Source organism: Ptiloglossa arizonensis, chromosome 4 (genome assembly GCF_051014685.1).
Source record: "Ptiloglossa arizonensis isolate GNS036 chromosome 4, iyPtiAriz1_principal, whole genome shotgun sequence".
In the NCBI taxonomy this organism is placed as follows: Eukaryota; Metazoa; Arthropoda; class Insecta; order Hymenoptera; family Colletidae; genus Ptiloglossa; species Ptiloglossa arizonensis.
In genome coordinates this window covers 5,071,858-5,092,401 of record NC_135051.1, presented here as the reverse complement: position 1 = coordinate 5,092,401, position 20,544 = coordinate 5,071,858, and the positions used below count along the sequence as shown (strand labels likewise).

At 46.4% G+C, this 20,544-nt stretch overlaps 1 protein-coding gene across 1 annotated transcript in view; it reads right to left on the bottom strand.

Annotated features, from left to right (window-relative positions):
* The window catches only part of Heca (hdc homolog, cell cycle regulator), a 205,496-nt gene extending 185,691 nt beyond the window's left edge, over positions 1–19,805 (bottom strand). The window contains exon 1 of the mRNA XM_076308773.1: positions 18,087–19,805. Coding sequence (XP_076164888.1) covers positions 18,087–18,850 — 764 coding nt within the window. The 5' untranslated portion in view covers positions 18,851–19,805. The remainder of the gene's footprint in view (positions 1–18,086) is intronic.
* Positions 19,806–20,544: the final 739 nt, after the last annotated feature.

The window sequence follows — 20,544 nt, the reverse complement described above, 5'->3', positions numbered from 1 at the left end:
GCTCCGGATGCGGGACAAAAAACATTATTCCCGGTGAGATCGCTCCGCGACGAGGAACAACACACGAGCGATAGGTATTTCTCGAGGATAAGAATATTAAATAACAAACCGACGAAAGAGAAAAGCTCGAGTTATCGGTGTCGGGGCGATAATGTCGATAACCGTGAAGCGTATCGATATTTGTCTAACGCGTTATCGAGACGAGGTGTAGAAGAAAACCGCCGAAAAGCAGTTTCTGCGCGCGCAGTTTCTCGAACGTTGTCCGTGGCGAGCGAGGAAGAGGGTGTTACATCGAGTCGGCGAAGAAACTGGTTTCTAAAACGCGTTCGGCCGAAAGAAAGAAAAGAAAAGAAAAGAAAAGAGAAAAAAGAAAGAAAGACTGGGAACCGTGATACCGTGGAGGTACCCTTCGCAAGGATACGGCATCGAGGACGAATTCCGAGCGTGTCCAATAAGCCGAAATGGAATCAACGGATAAAGAGCTCTTTTCCGGGGACACGTACAACGCTACGCGCGTGAGAAAGGAAGTCGAACGATCGTAGAAGGCGTTCTCTATGGTGGTGCGCGGGGACTTATCCCCGTTGTGATAACGGAGAATGTATCCCGCGTGCGGATAGCAGAGAGGGACGAGGAGGAACAGAGAGAGAGAGAGAGAGAGAGGATTACCTGAAAACTCGTCCAGAGGTTAATCCGCTTCGAGTTTGCTCGTACGCAGTTATACGCGCTACTAACGGAACTACGGGGATCCCCGGATTATGCGTCCAAAGCGGACGAACGAACAGGAGGAAATGCGCGAATCCTCGGCTAGAGTTTCAGAAAGTGGGGCCAACTATCCCCCCCGGGGGCACAGACACCTTTGGGTGCGTGTTACGGTGCTTAAGAGCTGAACCTACCCCTCTGTTTCTCTCTATCTCTCTCACTTTGTACAGTCGAAATGTTACGGTTAAAAGCGCGGACTCTATTATCCGCGTTTCGGGGGATTTGTCGGGAGAACACGCGAAAGTGTAATAGAAGTGAAACGCTGGTTATTTCAGCGAGCGTGACTCCGAGGATCTTCCTCCAAGTGTCTAGTCGACAGCGTTGATTACTCGGTAGGAAGTCGTCGACTTGGGACGAGAGCTTTGAGACGATCCTTGGTGCAACAGGGATACACGTTAACCGAACTCGAGACATCGATTGGGCAACGCGAAGGCTAGCGTAGGATTTCGATAGCGAGACTTTCTTCAAACTTTCTTCACGTGCAGAGTTTGAACTTGGGGTTATTTGGTAAACGGTGGAGAACTTTTTTAGATTATTTTTCTATAACTTGGATTACGATTTTAAGGTTCGGGTGGATACAAGGTTTTCCTTCGACTCGAGTTATTTTCTCAAAGGCTTCGATCCGTACCGAACACTGCTACGCACCACGTCCGAATACTTTTATCGAAACGAGACTAAAATGTAATTAGAGGAGAACCGGGAGAAACTAATTTAGCACAATGCAAAGCAGCCGAGCGATTATTTCAATAATCCGCCAAGGTACGAATTAACGAACATAAAATTACCACGGTGCTCGAATACTAAAAAGCGAGTAACTGTAGATCGACGCGGTAGCGTTACGCTCGATTCGAACGACGCCACCGGAAACATTCCCTCGCTGGAAACCAACAGGTCTCCCTATTAATTCGGATAACCGAAGTTCGACGCCGAGGAGCGTCGTAGCACATCGAACGACGTCGGCAGTATGCTGTCGGAAGGACGCCGTTATTGCGGACTCTCCGCACAACGGTGCAGGTAACCTTTGTCCGTGGTTTCTAATTAAAAAATTCCTCCCGGCTCGGCTCGAGACACCGGCCATACGAACAACCTGGCGAGAATCGGCGACCGACTCGAAATCCTCGGCGCCACCGAGTCGACTACGGCCGATCGGTTTCGTAATAGTCTCTTTCGCGAACTCTCCCCGTCGCATAATCGAGTTACGCAACGCGAAACGAATTTTGCATATTAAACCGCCGCGTTACGCACACGCGCGCGCTCACCACCGTGATACGTGTTCGCGATAACAACAAAAAAGAAGAAAAAAGGAACAATTTTACTATCCACGGATTCGCGGTTCCCACGAATTCGAAACCCCTTGGCGGCTATGAGAACGAACGAGAAAGAAATATCTTTAAAAAAATTCCTATCCTATTTCTGCACAATCCGGAGAATCGTGAGTTCGAAACCGAGCAATTGGATACACTCTTTCCCGGCACGGAATCTGAATTAAATTCGCATAATTCATCGTAATATCTACCGTATCGAGATTTTTACTCTCGGAGACCTACTCTTTGGATACATAAAATTAAATACTGTTATTTACCGTCTCGCTTCGGTTTCTCGAAGCCGAATGCGGCACGAAACAGTTAACCGCGGTTGTAATTATCTCTGGCCAGGAAACGGAAGTCCACGCGGTGGTATCGAGGGTTATACGCCGGCGAGGGGTTAAAAGAAAGAAATCGAAGATAAAGCTGCTTCCGAAATTACACGGCGATCTAAAAATATACACCATCAACGGCGGGACAGAATTTTCCGCTAAATCGAACATTTTCACCGGTCACTGTGTTTCGGTCTGGAAATAAAGGGGGCGACCATTCCGTATTGGGTTCGCGATGTACGCTGTTACGGGCACACGAACCAGATGACGAAGTTAAGAAGGAAAGACTGGCGTCTCGGAAAAGGTAAACACGACGTTAACAAACCAATTAGCAGTAAACCACCCTCGAACCCGCAATAATTTACACTCGATTGCACGCGATACAGGAGGCCGCGGACAGAAAGGAATGCGCGTTCTTCCGTTTTCCTTCGTGGGGGAAAAACCCGCGCTGCAGGAAAACCGAAGATAACAGGATCGCGTAAATATGCATCCGAGTGCATCCCTCCGAATGTCACGGATGTTACGCGTTCGAATACTCGGTGCAACGATAGGGAATTTGACAAAAGAAAATTACCAGTTCGATATATTGGCTTGTTCGAAAAGTCATTTCGTTTTCCAAAATGAAGAATATATAATTTGATAAAATATTTACACACTCTAAAAGAAATCGTGTTTCATTTTCACCACAAAAAAAAAAAAAAAAAAAAAAAAAAAAAAAAAAAAAAAAAAAAAAAACGAAATAACTTTCCTAACGACCCAACAGTTCAATATCAATATACCCAAGGCAATTCGTGGCATCCTTTACAATTTCCACCCTGTGTGTACCTCGTAGTCCTCTTGGATTACTAATATTGCCGACCAAGTTCCTTGTTTCATTATTCTAACGAGTCAATGATTCTTACGATACGACTTGCGTCGATTTTCGTCGCGAGTGATCTCACAGTGCTACCCCGTGCTTCAATCTCGTGCACCCGGAGTGTTCGGAAGAGGAAATTCGTGACTCGTGACGAGGATAACACGCGGATGAAGAAACGAACCACGGTTGGAAAAGAGGGAGAAGAGAGGGCATCTCGTCCCCCTCGCGGAGACGAGAAGACGATCCGTGACGAAATTCTTTATTTCTCGAAGCGAGAAGAACACCTTCCCTTTCGAAGGGAGGATATATATTCCCAGAGACACGGTTGAACTCTTCTGGTAGCCGCAACAAAAGATTGATACGCGGGGCGCGTTTAATTCACGGACGAGGGGGCTGCTACCGCGAATTTCTCGCGAAATCTTTCATGCGGTTTCCAAACGAAGCCTGACTCACTGTCACGGGCAAGGGAGAGCTCTGTTAACCGGGCTAGACGGCTGCATTATTCATTTATACGCTCGACATTGTTCGCACGACACTGTTGGAATATTCCTCCTAGAGTCCCGTGGCTCTACGAGATAACACAATGGTTGGATTTCCCTCTGCGAATACGTCCCGGAAAACGACGGAATCTGACAGCAGAAGATTCCGTCGAATCGCGAAAACCACCGCTATGATAATCTATTCTTGCTAATTAGGTGTTCCACGATGTCTCTGTTTGCGCTCGCATTGTACCGAGTTTGTAATTGTTCCTGTCGGGAAATATCTTCGCTCGTGATCAGCGTTAATATCTTTCTACGGGGAAAAGTTATTTTCTTTCTTTCTTTCTTTTTTTCCTTTTTTAATCGCCTCGAGCGATTCTCGGTTTAATTTCGACTATCTTTCGGCGTACGCATAAAAGATAAGCGTATTCAAAGTTATGCGGAGTTTTTTCGCGTGTGTGCAGAGGGATCATTGGTACAGCTTCGTGAATTTTTAGCGCAAAGAGGCGTTACCCGGGACACGTGGCATAAAGATACGAATTAGTGGGAACACATCGGTCGTTCCGAAGCATTCAATTAGCAACTTGTAAGGACCGTGGGAATAGAATGTAAGATACGCTCTGTGAAACCGATCTTATAAATTTTTTTCCGCTTCGAAGGAAGAGTATCTAGAAAAATTCATTATCCGAATATCTCCTCTCTGTTCCACCGTGACTGGAAAAGAATTCAACAACGCTGCGGTTTTACAGGTATTTCCGAGAAACTGATACAATAAATTGGTGAACGTTTATATAAAAAAAAAAAAAAAAAAAAAAAAAAGCGTTTCGATGAAAATTATAGAACGAATCTGTGTTTTTATCGATTCGTGTTTGCATTTATTTTGAATCGGTGTTAAAAGACTTGGTTCAGAAGTTACGGTTTTTGTGCCGAATGAACGAAACACGGTGCAACATTTGAATAATTGTGAACGTAATTACCCTCGCAATAACCAAAGTCACCCTCCTCTGGCTTTGGCTCTGTTAACGAGTAGCTGGAACGTAATCATCGTCGGCCACGCGCGGATCAGCCCCGGGATGAATTTTTTTTTTCCACAGCTCAATGGAGAAAAACACAATGCAAATGACGTAATAGCAATGATCCCCCCCAACGCTGCATCGCTTTCTCGTCCGTGGCCCCAAGGGTCAATGTCGAACCGTTAACAACCGAAACTTCGTTGTAACAATGTTTACAACGTTCCTGCTGTTTTCTCGCGACCGATAACGAGCGATAGGCGAATTTATTTTCTTCTTCTCTCGTCCGAGAACGCACAGAGACGCACAGAGTTCGACCATTAGCGCACACGAGCAAGGTTACATAATTAAAGGGGGAGTGGTGTCCAATCGCGAGAGCACGATTAGTCAACCGATACCTCGGGGTTCTTATCTTCGTAGAACGGATCGAAGACTTTAGATACGAAAAAATACGACGCGATTAAAATTTTGTGTATCGCGTCGAATATAGGTTTGTCATTTATTTTTTTTCGTTTCAAGCACGCAACCGCGATCACCATATTAGCCAACGAAACTGGCCGATATATCTTTCTCTCTTTTTTCTGCCCGCGCAAACTTATATCACTGAAACTTCTATATCGGTTGACGTTTGTTTCCGATTCCCGAAAGCGGTCGGCGAGGGAACCGGTCGGACCGGTTCTCTCGGACATTTCGCGCGAACGAGATAAACATTTTTGCAGAATAAAGCATTCATTACGTATCGTCGAGCGACCAGAGCCCGCTGTTTCAGTATTTATCGCTCCCAGTATACGCAATCCGGCATCATTTTTATTCGCCGAATGGTGTTAAATAATCTTTCCCGCCTCGACTAAGTTGTAATCCTGTTCAAAAATTAACCCAGACGAATAAAACGCGATTCGAGTGCGTCGTGGATCCAATTCGATTACATTGTTTCTTTCTCGATGACGATAAATAACTCTGACCAACTTTTCTATGCATACTTCTCGAAGATTGTTTTTAATACTCAATTAAAACGATTCGAGTGCGTTGTGGACCCAATTCGATCACATTGTTCCTTTCTCGAAGACGATAAGTAAGTCTGACCAACCATTCTATGCATATTTCTCGAAGATTGTTTTTAATACTCAATTAAAACGATTCGAGTGCGTCGTGGACCCAATTCGATCGCATTGTTTCTTTCTCGATGACGATAAGTAACTCTGACCAACTTTTCCATGCATACTTCTGGAAGATTGTTCTAAATACCCAAACGCGAGCAAAGGTGTTCTTCTGCGAACAAAATTGTACACCTTAAATTTACTCCGAGAGAATAGTATCTTTATCCAACTTTCCTGTACACATTTTACCCCTGTAGTGTTTCTTTTCAAATATTCAGACGCGATCAAGGAGTCCCGGCACGTATTTTTTTTCGCGAACCAAAATTTTTCTCACTTACGATAACTTTGCGCATCCTTTGTTTCGCGTTCCAGACGCACACCGTGCGTGTAAATTCGAACACAACACGGAGGACAGACAATACCGCGAAAAATCGTCTCTCGTCGTTTACGAGGACACGAAGCGTTTCTCGACAGGCTCTAGAGAAAGAGAAACGAGAACCGCGGCGGGCACACGGCGTTCATGAATGTTAATAATATTCGCGCAGGCGTGTGTTGTTTCGTGCCGGCCTTATACGATCCGGCATTTGCATAAATTTGACAAACACATCGTTACGAATTCATCGGCGTACGGCTGCATGCGCGAGCGCATCCCGCGCGATTTACACGAGAGAGTTGGGTCAACAGTGTGAAGGCTGTGGCCCGGCCCCCCCAATCGGTCCGAAAATATTTAAAAATCGATGGTGGGGCGACCTTTTCGAATTAGAAGGCCGCGTATCGCCTCACGAATTCTTCGTGAGGTCGTACACTGCATGTATAATAAATTCCGACGAAATTGCAAACTCTTAATACAAATTAATGTCTACTTAGAAACCCATAAAGGAGGCGAGGCACTTGTTTTTTCGCTACGTGTTTTCACCACGGTGCGAATCAAACAAGTCGTTACAACGTTTACGAGAACACAATTTACACGTTTATTAAGTATTCGTGGAGAAGATACTGGAGAGACGAATAATACGACTCGAGTTCTTCGGTTCGATCGATTACAAGACCCGTTCGAGAACGCGTAAATTTATAAAATATATGTATAATTTAACATCGAACGAAATGTCGCGAGTTGCAAATGTTCCTCGATTTGCAAAGTTTTCTTTTTATATTTACGTTTTATATTTAAGCTCGTGTTAAAGAACGATAAATTTCTCGGAACAGTCGACACTACGATTCTATTTACTCATTTGGGTGAAGATTCGTGGAAATGCTCATTCAAGTAAATCGAGGGTTGGTGTAGAAATTACCGCGAAGCAGGTAGCTACTTTCTTCTAGGAATTGTCTGGAACCTCCACGGGGAAGGAAAACAAACACAGTGAAAGTAAGCGAGAAAAAAATCGTTGGCGAAGTAATGAAACAACATAGCACGTACCGCGATACGAATTATCGATTACAATAATAAAATTTGGTCGTTCGTTCACTTTATCGTTACAATAATGGTATCGATGGATCGGTGAGATCCTCCCGATTGAAATGAGTACAAACACGATGTAAATCGGACGAACTTTGTTTCTTATCGATTTAAATATCTAGATTAACTTTCAAATGTATTTCTCTCGAAAACAACGCTTCCAATGTATTTCCATTACTCTTTATCTTCGTTTCGTTTCGAACCGTAGACTCTCCCCGTCTCTACTATTTTTCCCAGAAATTCTCTCTCTCGCCCCCATCCCCGAAAAAAGAGAAACGTCTCGTTAAAAAATTGAATCGCTTCGTTAAAACACGCGATAACAATGAACTCGTCCTGTTATTATTAACCGTAATACCGTGTGGTGGCGAGGACGGATACAGGGAAGTTTTAAGTTCGACGGAGAGAGGCCGGATATAAGAAAGTTTAATCCCTTTGTAAAGTTTCCCGCTCACCGTTGGGGAGATATAACCGCGCCCGTGCATTACGTTCGGGGAAAACCCGTAAGCCTTAACTAACTAGCCGCGCGTTGGAATTACACTCGCTCGGTGGAAAAAGAGAAACGAAGCCGGAGAAAAACGCAAGTTTCTCTCCCGGCGAGCGACCACCATCGGCCCAGCCTTTTTTTTTTAATAAGCCGGGACCACCACCCCTCTCCATTTTCGTTCCCCGTCGAATTTTTCTCGCCCGAAAAAAAAACGCGTGCTTCGGATCGATGCTAAAGCGAGAATTCTGGGTCGGATTTGTCGACCCTGGGGGGTCGGTACTAAGAGGGGGTGTGTATCTCCCCCGTTGGGGATTTAATTAAGAGCAACTTCCACCTTTTAAAAAAGAAACACGCGCCCGAAGGAGAGCTTCCCGGGCGTCGAAGGCCCCGACATCTCGCCCCGTCGTCTTTAAGATATCCTTGGGGCGGTCTGCTAAACTCCGAGAGTTGGGGTTCAGGGTCAATCCTCGAACTCATCCTTCCTTCCACCAGGATCCCCTTTCTCCTGCTGTATTTCCACCATTACTTTGCGATTTTTTCTAACAACTGTTCACCGTCGCTTCCGACAGGTGCAGACGCACGCGACCCCGAGCCTCGATGAATAATCACCTCTCCCCCTCGTAATGCAGACCACGCAACGCGTGCTCTACGAATCTATCTTTTTACACGTATACTATACGCAACGGACAAGTGCTTTATTATATACCGGAATTCTTTATAGAATTGCGCCAAATCGATAAAATTAGGGTACAGAGAAAGCATAGATTTCCACGCGCCAGGTAACCAAGGTTTAGCACCAGAAAGGTCAACATTTTATTTGTCCAACGTGAAATATAATTTCGACTCGAATTTTTACGTGTAATCAACGCGCAAGGAATCGAACGTTGAGTATCTTTTATACGGTATTTTTACCTAGACAAAAATATTGCCCACCTGTGGTACACGCGATGCTGTTTTCTGCATTTGTATGCAATCACCAGTTTTTCGATCATAATAAATACAAGGTTAGATTCACGGAGGGTAATTGGTGGACGATTTAAACTCCATCGTTTAAGAAGACATTGTAAACGATCCTAAACGCGTACACCCACTGTCGCTAAGTATCGATGTTTCGCGATGCAGACAGAATGACCAAAACCGTGGAGTGTTTCGAATACGAGATTACCCCTCCCAGCGCATATTTCGTCAAGATCGAGATATCGATTCGTTCGGCTAGCGAAGCGTCCCTTTTTGAATATTTATCGCTCGGTTCCTTCGACGTAGATCGCAATCGTAAATTTTGCACGTATAGAAACCAGCTCTACCTGGTCTGGTCGAAGTCTCGCACGGTTGGCGCACTGCTGTTTCCGGTACTGAACGCATTGCCCGCTAACCCTGACATTTCGACTCGATTATTATGCATTCGTGATCACGGAGGGTCGTATATTTATATATCGACGTTGCGAGTTATTTATTTCGAAAGTGTTGACGATTTACAACCGGTATCACCGGAGGTTAATCGAGTCGATAACCAAAAATAAATTTTTCTTCTTCTTCTTTTTTTTTTTCGATTTCTTTTCAACAAGGCCGTATCGGGAATAACTCTCTCGGTGTTGTTTGTGTTCCAGTTTCGTAACGATGTTTTTTCACTTTGCGAGATACTCGGGGGCTATCTTGTGCACGCACGTGGTTTTTCGTTTCAAAACGCGATCGAGGGGAGCCGAGGAGAGGGTAATTCGCAGGTTCGCTACCCGTTAGCAATTATCGTGCGATTAAACGCGATCGTGCGAGTGTAATTCGACAGACAGCGGCTACAATTTGCCTGGTTGCATGGCCCCGCGCGATTCAAGAAAAACACCCTCGAGAGTGTTCCCCAAACCGATCGAAACAGAAACACATCGTAACGTACAATGCGTAAAGACTTTACAGCCTATACGAGCGAACAAAAAATAATCGAACCCTGTAGAAATAAATGAAAAGGGTTCATTGAACCAAGAAACCATTGATCGATTTCCATTGAAATTACAACCCTTCCATCGCGAAACCGGATCGAACTGAAATAATTTCCGTTCGTCAACAACCGTTTAAACGACACTGATAAATCGCGAATCAATATTTTTCAATGTTCGGCCCGTTACAGACCACCGTAAGTTAACATTCGTATCGTGCGAAGTCCAAAGTCGGCGATTAAAAAAAAAAACAAGTCCCCTCGCGCAGAAAAGTGCACAGTTATTCAACCGAGTGTTGCACCGCGACGCAATAAATAACACCTTTCTCTACCGCGATTTCCATTACCCTGACGCAGCCGCGAACTCGATCCCCCGGGCACCGGATACACTGCACACGATCTTATCCTTATCGCTATGAAAATACTTATCACCGTGTGGTAAACTTAGACACGAATCTCGAGGAACTCGCGACGGAATTCGTTTCGCGCGTGCACGCCTCGATGAAGCGAAAAAAGAAAATCTCCAAGTTATTCGAGCCGGACCTGTTTCCTCCTACAAATGGACCAACGAAATATTCCGAAGAATTCGAGAAATTTTCCCCGAAACGTATCTCCCTACCCTTGGACGATACCGTGGGCTCGAACCCTCGAATTAAACTCGAAAACGCGCGCGGAATTTCACCGCCTCGCCGAAAATTCAATAATTCTTCCGTCGAGTGCCATACTGTCCCCCCCTCAGTTCCCCGTATATCCACCCGTGGGGCATCCACGGCCCCCGATCGCGAGACACGTCTAAATCTTCGTATCTCCAGCATCGACGAAAAATTCAACGGGGCGCCATTCGTTGGATCTTCTTGGCTTTTTTTTTTTTAATTACCACGTAGGTCCGAGAGGACGATTTCAAAAGCCTAAAGATCGATACCCCATTAGCTCCCATCGTCGCGTCCCTTGTTTACCGTTACGTCGATCCGTGGGGCTCGAAACACACAGAGACCCTTTGAACAGTTCGCGAGGATCCCTTCGAGCTAGAGTGAGAGAAGTTTCGACGTTTCGTGCATCGTCAAACTTCTGTCCCGACGAATACCTTGTAATACATACCGGGAGAGCAACCCTAACGAGCCCGTAAAACGCGAACACAAATAAGGGCCTCGGTCCCTCCCTCGCGGATATAATTCGTCGCGAACGCCGGTATCGGAGGAGAACGAGTTCGATGAAGAGAGAGAGAACGATAGAACGAGGGAAGGGCGAACGAGAGAAAAATAACTAGGCGAACGAAAGAGAGGGAGAGAGAGAGAGAGAGAGAGAGAGAGAGAGAGAGAGAGAGAGAGAAAGGGTGGCTGGTAAGAAACGAGTCGCTATTTGGGCGTAATTTATTTTTGGTTAAAACGCGAGTAACGCGCTAGGGACAAACCCTCGAGCTCGTCGTGCTTTGTCGAAAGTGGGATTTATAGGTCGCGTTGCGGCGCCAAAATCTTCCCTCCGCGTGTATACTAACTCGGGGGGCAGAGAGGAGAGGCTCTACGAAAGAGGGAAATATACATAAATTCGACTACTCCCTGGAAAAAAAAATGTCTACTAGGAAATATCAATCGTGGAAGTAGTAGCTTAACACGCACGCACCCCGTTCGAGCTCTTTCTCCTCGGCGAACTCGTACGGGAACTTCCAATTCGATATCGTTTCGTGTCGGTGTAATTCTTTCGGTGTTCTTTATTCGGTATTACCATCGTCGGACGAACGCGAGAGGGAAAATGCGCCGCGTGGTGGTTCCATCGTGTTGTCCTTCGACCGAAAGGGTCCCGACGAAGGGAGGATACGTCACCGCGCGATCGCGGAGATCCATCCAGAACAATGGAAACACGCTCGTGGAAATTTTACGAGCTCGTGTATACACGCATTCGCCGTTCTCGCGTTGTTAGTCGGCAAAAATACGGCGCGAAGCGGCTCGTAACTCCACGCGATCCTGCGCGGGGGCAGTTCAAGGCGAGACCCTATTCGATGGGAATAAATTATGAAACCGATGGAATCTACTACACCTTGGATCGAGAAGAGCACGCAGCGTGTACTCGCGCGTTCCTAAATCTTCGATTCCATCCCTGAATCTCCACCCTTGATTACCGGTCGATTGCACGGTGCATTTGATCGCTAGAGATATCGATTCGCGAGCGAACTCCCCCCCTGTACAGTATTTCGCCCTACGGCTGGTACACGTAGCGGAAAGGGATTAACCAGCAACGCCAGAGCCTCGATACGTATATTTCGATGGTGGAGGACTGGTCCTTTTCGGTCGAGGCAAGAACGAAAGCCCGCGGAGGGCTTTTTAGCAACATTCCCGGCGTTCGGGCCGTTTAAATGCATCGCGCGGTGGCGTGATTCCATGCAGTTGGCCTTGGAGGCTGCTAGAGCGTCAAGCTCCTCTCCTCGCCCGCTGGCCCCGAGGTGGTGGCCACGGTCAAGGCTACGAGCACCCTCTCTCTTTCTTCTCGTTCTTTCTCCGCCTCTCTTACAACGCGCGCACCATCCTCCTCGTCCAACGCGTATATACACTTTATCTCTCTCTCTGGTCTCTCCTCCTCGTCTCTCCTACACGCGGAGGGAGAGGACCGCTTAAAACTCGCCCGCTGTGCGTTTCAGCGCACGTGAACCACGCGAGACTGCGAAATATCTGCCCCGGTGATTCGCATCGCCGCTTTCCGAACGAAAACCCTTGCCTCTAGCCCCCCCTGGGCTGCGTTACTCCGCTCGATCGCGATAATGCAACCGTTGCACCGACGACAGAGTCCCGGAAAACGACGATGCACCAATTCTCTCCGTCTCGCGTCGACCAAGATTACTTGCGTCCAATGAAAATTTGCATTCTTGGGAAACTTGTCGAGATAAGTTCTCGGGATACCGATAATCGAGAAATATCAATATCTTTCGACACTTTCGAGCGCAGAGTAACATTCCGATTCTATTTTGTACAATATTGCGCATCGAGGCATTGGTACCGTTGATATAAAATAAATCTCGTTCAGGCTCGTTGACCACCCGGTAACGCGTGTTCCACCAGGTTCGGTTTTCGCGTATTCTCGTTGGAAAATCGAGCAATCTTGTTCACGGTCATCGATGACGTCACGGAATAAGAAATGTAGAAGAAGCATTAAGGTCGTGCGCGTGTTTCGTAATCACGGAGGTTAAAGAAAAGAAAAACGAAAGGAACACATATACACGCGCGCGCGAACAGTGGGCGCCGAGATAGGAATTCTCCAGTAACGAGATCGGGACGAAAATAAAAGATCACGTAACTTCGTCTACGCAACGCGCGCGTGTGCTCGCGCGGAGGAAGATTTCAGCAGGGGCTGTGTGCCTATCGAACCGGTGGAAAATAAACAGAAATAGGACAGGTTCCAAGACTGGATCTAAATATAGGATTATACGGAGTGTGCGTACTCATGGGTGGGACACGGCGTTCGTAATCGTGTTTGTCGCCCTTCGTCTTCTTGTTCTCTACCGGTGTGCCGTAGAGACGACCTATACACACCGTCTCACCTGTACCTTCTACTCCCTTCCCTGACGATTTACGCGTCCGAGAAAACGGACCCCCGCGTTCATTCATGTCCTGCTGAACGCGCGTCCAGAGAGTTCCTTTACCGCGATATGCGACCGAGACTATTGACTTTCCCGCGTTACACACCCCCGACCCCTTTATCCAACCGTTACGTGTCCCCCGAAACAATATATCGGGTCGCGAGTGAATTGCCAGGGCACATCCGTGTAACCGACAACCTGGTACCGATACGCTTCTCGACCCTTCGATGATTCAACCTAGACGCAAACTGTACGCGATTTCGATCGAAATAATTAGCAACGAGGACAAACGTGACTCGAGATTTTCGTTTAACTAACGTGGACGATCGTGAGAAGATTTTTCGTAGGTTTTAATATCTTTCGAAAATAATGACTGTACAATAGAAAGATAAAATGAACTGCAAGAGGATATCATCCGTGGATAGATTTTACTAAGAGTCCAATTGGGGACTCGATTCAACGATTGTGTGAAACTTAAAGACAGATTTTTAATTGCGTTGGAAGAGATGCTTGTGCGGGAGGCTGTGAAAGTCCTTTCGTAATAGAAAGTTTTCTCTAGTTTTCGATACTTTGCTTCTTTGCAAATGGAAAGTGAAAATTTTAAACTTCAAAAAACGGTGTACTACAAAGGAAATGTTAGCCAATCGTGATACTCTCCTTCGTTAGGAAAGTGGAATGAATTTGAAATTTTGATGGATGGTCTGTCGCGAAAGAACTTTTCCTGAACTTCGGTACCGTTGTTCCTTACGAGCCAAAAGAGAAACTGAAAAATTTCGAAAAAAGTACGTTTCCAATCGTTCGCGAACAACCCAATTAAGAGAAACCGAGAGATTTCATAGGTCTTGCGAACTCTACCTTCTACGGTTGTTCCACTTTTGGTACACCGTCTTCGGAGAATTCTAGCGTGCCTATCGCAATCTACAAGAGTGTCGGCGCCGCAAAGCCGCGAGAGTCTCGTTTTTCAAAACCGGGAGCATCAAAGTGTTCCGAAAAAAAAAAAAGAAAAAAAAAAAAAGAAACAAGCCTGTAAGCCGCGGCTGGATGCTTCTGGCTACCTACGATTCGGAACCGGGGTTTTCGAAGAGGCGCATCGGCGTTCAAAAGAATCGTCGAGTGGTGTCGAGTTACAAGCTCAATTCATCCGTAAACTTCTGCGTAGTCGACTGTCGTCGCGTGTTTTCACGATCCTCTCCTCTCCTCTCTCATCAACGCGCTCGAGCGTGCCTCGTGCACCAAAAACACGAGGTCCTCTCGAAAGATCTACTACGTGTGTATTTTCCTCTCCCCGCGGTGCCGCGGTTGATTCCTTTTATTTATTCTCGGAAAGATTCCGCGAGCATTCCTTTCTTTCGGGCATAAAAGTTCGTTTTCACCGGCGTCCGACAAAAGTATTTCGCGCAAACGCCGCGCCTCCTCTCACCGCGCGATTATTTATAGGCGCCGCGCGCCACGAACGCGAAACAAACTCCACTTCTCCGCTTCGCTCCTCCGCCCGAAGAAATGAAAATATTCCCCCCTCTGTCTCACCGACTTTTTATACGAGCTTCGAAATCACGCTATAAAAGAAGGAACGGAAGCGTGTGCTTTTCATACGAAATATGCGCGTTGATTCTCTCGACACCCTTCTGGGGGTCCTGGCCAAACCCCCCTTAGGGGTTAAACTTTAACGCAACACTTTCGAGGGCGTGACAAAAGCTCTCTATCGAAAATCCTTCGCGATCCCTCGTCCATGTACTTTGTCTTTCTCCGGGCGTGAACCATCGAAGAAGATTCGCGAGAACTGTGCGCTAACGCGTTGCGGGCCGTAATATAAAGTATCAAATTTAATGCAACGATGAATGCGAGGGATAAGGTGTGGATATGGGACCAGGTACTTGTTTCTTCGTTAAATATTTACGATACGTTGGAAATTTAAGTAAATAGAATAATCTGGTGCCATCTATCGTCTCAGAACAAAAACGATGCAATTTTTTACCCCTTTGGAAGGTTCTGGAAGTCCAGGTCCTTATAGACTTTCGTTAAGTATTTACGATAGGTTTGAAATCTAAATAAATAGAACAATCTGGTGACATCTATTGTCCCAGAACAGAAACGATGCAATTCTTTACCTCTCTGGAAGGTTCCAGAAGTCCAGGTCCTTATTTCTTCGTTAAGTATTCACGATATGTTTGAAATTTAATAAATAGAACAATCTGGTGCCATCTATCGTTGCAAAACGGAAACAATGCAATTTTTTACCCCTCTAAAAGGTTCTGAAAATCCAGGTCCTTATGGACTTTCGTTAAGTATTTACGATAGGTTTGAAATCTAAATAAATAGAACAATCTGGTACCATCTATCGTCTCGGAAAAAAAAACGATGCAATTCTTTACCCCTCTGGAAGGTTCTGGAAGGTTCTGGAAATCTAGGTCCGTATTTCTTCGTTAAGTATAGGTGAACGATAGGTTTGAAATCTAAATAAATAGAACAATCTGGTGCCATCTATCGTTGCAAAACCGAAACGATGAAATTATTTACTCCCCTAGAAGGTTCCAGAAGTCTGGAGATACTTCTAACCTTTATAATCGTAGTCTTTTTTTTTTCAGTTCATACATTCGACCTTTGAATATTTGTTGGTTCAAGAAATCAACCACAAAAAAATCATCTACGTTCTAAAACAATGTTCTCCACTATGATTTACGGAAACTATTGCCTTCGAAACGGTTAATCGCCACGCTAGAGAACTACCGATACGTTATCTCGAATCTATAAACTACTCTTATACTTTTAACCCTATGGACTCAAGAGGAGATCCTCGACCGCCACCTAATTTAGTGTACTATTTTCGAATCGGGAAAACTTGGTAGTTTGAAATTCAAATTGGAATTGAAATATCACGTTCTTGTAGAGTGTAAACGCATCTATGCCAAGTATATAAAAATGTTCCATTCCAGATTAATTTTACGACTTAAAGGATTTTCTCGAGGCGTCGGTATCTGGTAGCATAGAAGCCTCGAGTGCAAAGGGTTAATATATGCTTACCACGAAACTTCTACGTTCCCCTTGCTAGCTTCAAAGCACGTCTCTTAAGTGTACAAATACATAAATAATCCCGAGAATACGTCTCGGTGAAAACATCATTGTATTACATTCGTAATGTCCGCTAAGTGTAGTCGGCGAGGCTTTTCGAGCGGAACGACCACCACGGTGTATTCTGGCGTGTCTAGCTCGCCGATTCGACCGCTAGGGTTTAGAAATACGTACACCAACGAAACCTGGATCTCTTAGGATCCTTGTAGTCGATGTGTTCGTCGAGTCGAATACGTTCCCAAATAAAAGCAATGTTTCCTACGGTAACGTAAAAACCACTCTCGTTCGTTTTTACCGAGCACCGTGTGTTCCATGCAGTTTTTCCTTTCAACGAATCGTTTCTCGACACACAGAGGACACTAGCCACACAGAAACCAATGCGGCGCAGTTTCGAGAAACGAACGAACACAACCTTCGTGACCTCTACGTGTCCTATCTTTTGCACACGTAGTACACACAACGGACCAGTGCTATATTATACACCGAATCGTTAGTCGACTTGCGCCAAATCGATAAAAGTAGGTTACAGAGAAAGCATAGATGCATAATAAATATCACCGAAATATTTCCACGTGCCAAAGAAGAACGTTCGCGACCTCTGGGTGTCCTACGCGACAACGACTATCCTGAGAACGGAATTCAAGAGAGGAACACGTTGCAACGACGAGATATTATTCTATTTAATATCCCGAAGGAGCCGGTGTAACTTTATCTTCGACTTGACTGCAATTCGAAAGAAACGCTCCTTATCGACGTCATTGAAAACGACGTCCGAGGCCAGAGAGGAGAGAGAGTTCACGTGGGAGAGAAACGTGACCAATTTGATAAGGGATCGCGATAATTGTATTCTTACACGTAGACCTCACAGGGAGAGAACCATCGGTATCGTGACCGTCAGGCCAATTATTGTTTGTAACGAGCCAGCCGTCTTTTTTCCCTGTATTCCTCCCTCGCCCCCCACCCCACCCACACCACCCGCGATCCGATACCACGAATTCAGAAAGTCTCGCTCGCACGTAACACGCGTAATTGCGGGGGCGTTGCCTTGCAAAACTTCCAACAACGTGTGTATGTATATATATGCATATGTATGTATGTATGTATCTCCACACCTATCGTCCCGAGGAATTAATTACCATTTCTCGTAGCGTTTAAAGCGACGGAAAATTATATAGGTCGATCGCGCGCTAATACACGCAGAGGGGAGACGATTTATTACAACACCTTATCGATACCAGATGAGAAATTATACCGTTAATAAATATCGGATAAGGTATTAAAATCTGTCGAATCGGTTGTCCAATTATCGCGGTAACATCTTTTTTTTCCGATAGAGATTAAGATACGCGTTATCGATGCGTCACAGTGTCTACTTGGTAAAACGTTCGATAAACAAGTCGAAGCGTACGTTAACCTACAAACGACCGAAAGCAACCGAGAATAGGGTTAACTAACCGCTTCGAGCGTTTGCTTGTTTCAACCAGCGTTAGATTTACACGATTCTGTGGAAAAATGAACGTCGAAAGTCGAGAGAGGAAAAAATATAAGTTGAAAGTTCGAAAATGCATTTGCAATTTTTGTGTGTGGTTTTTTTTTATTCGAATTAGGTAACTTTGTAGAATCGAAACTGTGAGGACTGGTAGAAAAAAGATGATAGCGCGCGTGGACGCATAGAGATGCGCGCGATCTGGCGTTAAAACGCGGAAATAAAAAAAGAAAAAAAATAGAATATAACGGGTACTCACCGTGCTCGATCGCTGAAGAAATCGACCTTGCTCTTCTTCTTCATGATAGCCTGGGGCTGATGAAGCGGGCTGACGCTGGGCTCGCTGGTCGCCGGTGGAGAGCTGGATCCTGTGCTGGATGAAAGGGAGCCGGCCCTACCACGGCCGGATTCGATCAACTGCAACTCGGTGGTACCGCGACCGTTCGTCGAAACGTGATTGCCGTGGCTCGGCGATACGGCCGAAACGGCCAACGAAGGCCTGCTGTTCTGACGATTGCGTCGTTTCTTTTTCTTCGCGTCGTTCTCGTCCTGCCGGTTGCCAGAAGCGTTCCCGCCGGTTCCCGGCGGCATCCAGTCGAGATCCTTCTTCAAGTGTCCGCGACCGCAACGACAACCGCACGCCTTGAACGCGAGGTCGTAACCCTTTTTCGTCCAGAGATTCTGATGGCGCTGCCGCTCGGACCAGCTACGGGCGCGTCCGCAACTCTTTAGATACATGAGCACCGTTTGCTCCCAGGCGTCGAAGCACTCGCGATGCATGAATTGACCGACAGGGCAATTATCGTTGTTGCAGGTTACCTTGACCGTGTCGTGCAATATATTGAGTCGAATCAACGCGTCACCCCTGAGACACTCGCCGATAGGCGTGCAGCAACGGGTCGTCGTCGCTTGGGTCTGCACCAGCAGGTTGTTGTTGTCCATCGTATCGTTGATACCGGCACCGGCTCCTCCGTTTTCCATCAGTGCACCACCGTGGCTGTTCCCGTGACGCCGTGGTGCCATTACTTCCCCTGATTTAACGTGGAACACGCCCCGTGCTTGTCCCTCCTTTTTCCCGGTTTGTTCCTCAGAGTGCGTTCGCGTGAAATAATTTTCGTACGTCGGACACACGGCCAGGATGGAAAATCGGGATACAACGGACAGCAGTTCGAAATAATCGACCGATTTGAAACTGATTATTCGTTGCACTACGATTTTTCGTGGAACACTATCTATTTCTTCATCTTCACGCAATTCCCGCGTCTCGCCTGTCCCGTCTCATGAACACCCATTCACTGACCGATTCGATTTGCAAGCAGTCGCGCGAATTACAGAGACACGCCGCGGATGTATCGGGTACTTGAGAAAAAACGCGGTGCGTCTATGTGATCCAACCCCGAGATGTTTAAGAATCCAACGGTCATCCACCGATGTCGCTTTTGTCCCGTTGTGGAATTTTACGAAATCGTGATCACTGCGTACACAGCACAATCGACAGGCTCCACACACGTCGAGAAATCGTCCCGAAAGAATCTTTTTCTTATCGTGATGTCGATGTTTCGTACACCAAAGTCAAGGTCAGCGTGATTCCAAGACGACGCAGCACGATCGTTTCGGCAAATTGTCGATGTTGCTTCCGCACCGAAACGGCTCAGATAGCGAAAGTTTTACCAAACGTCTCGAATATTCGGTGACGAACGACAAAGAGACGAAAAAACGAATTCGTCGACGAACGTGTCGTCGGGTGCTTCTCTCGAATGTCAGGGTCACCGGGCGCGAAGCGCGCGCAGCGTCGAACGCAATTTCGCGATCGTCGAAAGTCGTTTCCGGATCGCTCGTGTACAACTCAACGAGACGTAGATACGATAATTCAAGCGATACGCACGCAACGAACAACACACCGAGGCTCCCGGTTCGGTTCCTTCCCTTTTCTTTTTCCTCTTGTGAACAGAGTCCACGACGAAAAACACTTGCTCGCACGTAGGGTGCACCAGTCACTGAGCGCCGGCGACGACAGCGTGCCGGCTGCCGTGGCTCGGCGCGCGGGCGAGCGCGAAAGTGAGGCCCCATTGGGTGAAAGCGAAAGCAGCGTGGTGGGGGTCACGGCTAGCGCGCCAATCGATGCGCGCCGTTGTCGTCCCTCCGACGGGAGCACGTTACCGCTCTATGTTCCTATCTCGTTCCCGCGTCTATGGCCATCCTTGTCCGTCTCACAGCCGCCGGCGCTGCATACACGAGCGCGCGTTTTACTTTTCGAAGCCGGCGAGGAGGCTTGCGAATAATTCTCGTGGGGAGTGTGTGCGGTCACGTAATACATATATGCGACTGTATAGGTACCCCGGCTGCGACGACGACGTTTCGACGTATCTCTCGACTTACGCAGAAATCGTAACGAGATAATGCTTCCCAAATTGAAAATTCTCTGCCAGCAGAACCGGACCTCGTTGACAGAGAGTAGACAGGTGAACTATATATAAAAAAAAAATCAAAAATAAATTAGCGCGGGCGACGGTAGCGTCCGTGGATCGGAATGACGGAACTGTCGTCGACTCGCGATTTTTCTCGTATCGGCTACCGTTGAAGATGTATTCTATATATGCGCGTAATCAAGAATGTTGTGTATATTTTCCTTACAACATTGTTTTATACGCTAAACTTTCACATATCGAGGCAACAAGTGAATCGCGTAGCCCGAAAATTTTCGTGACTTCTTTTAG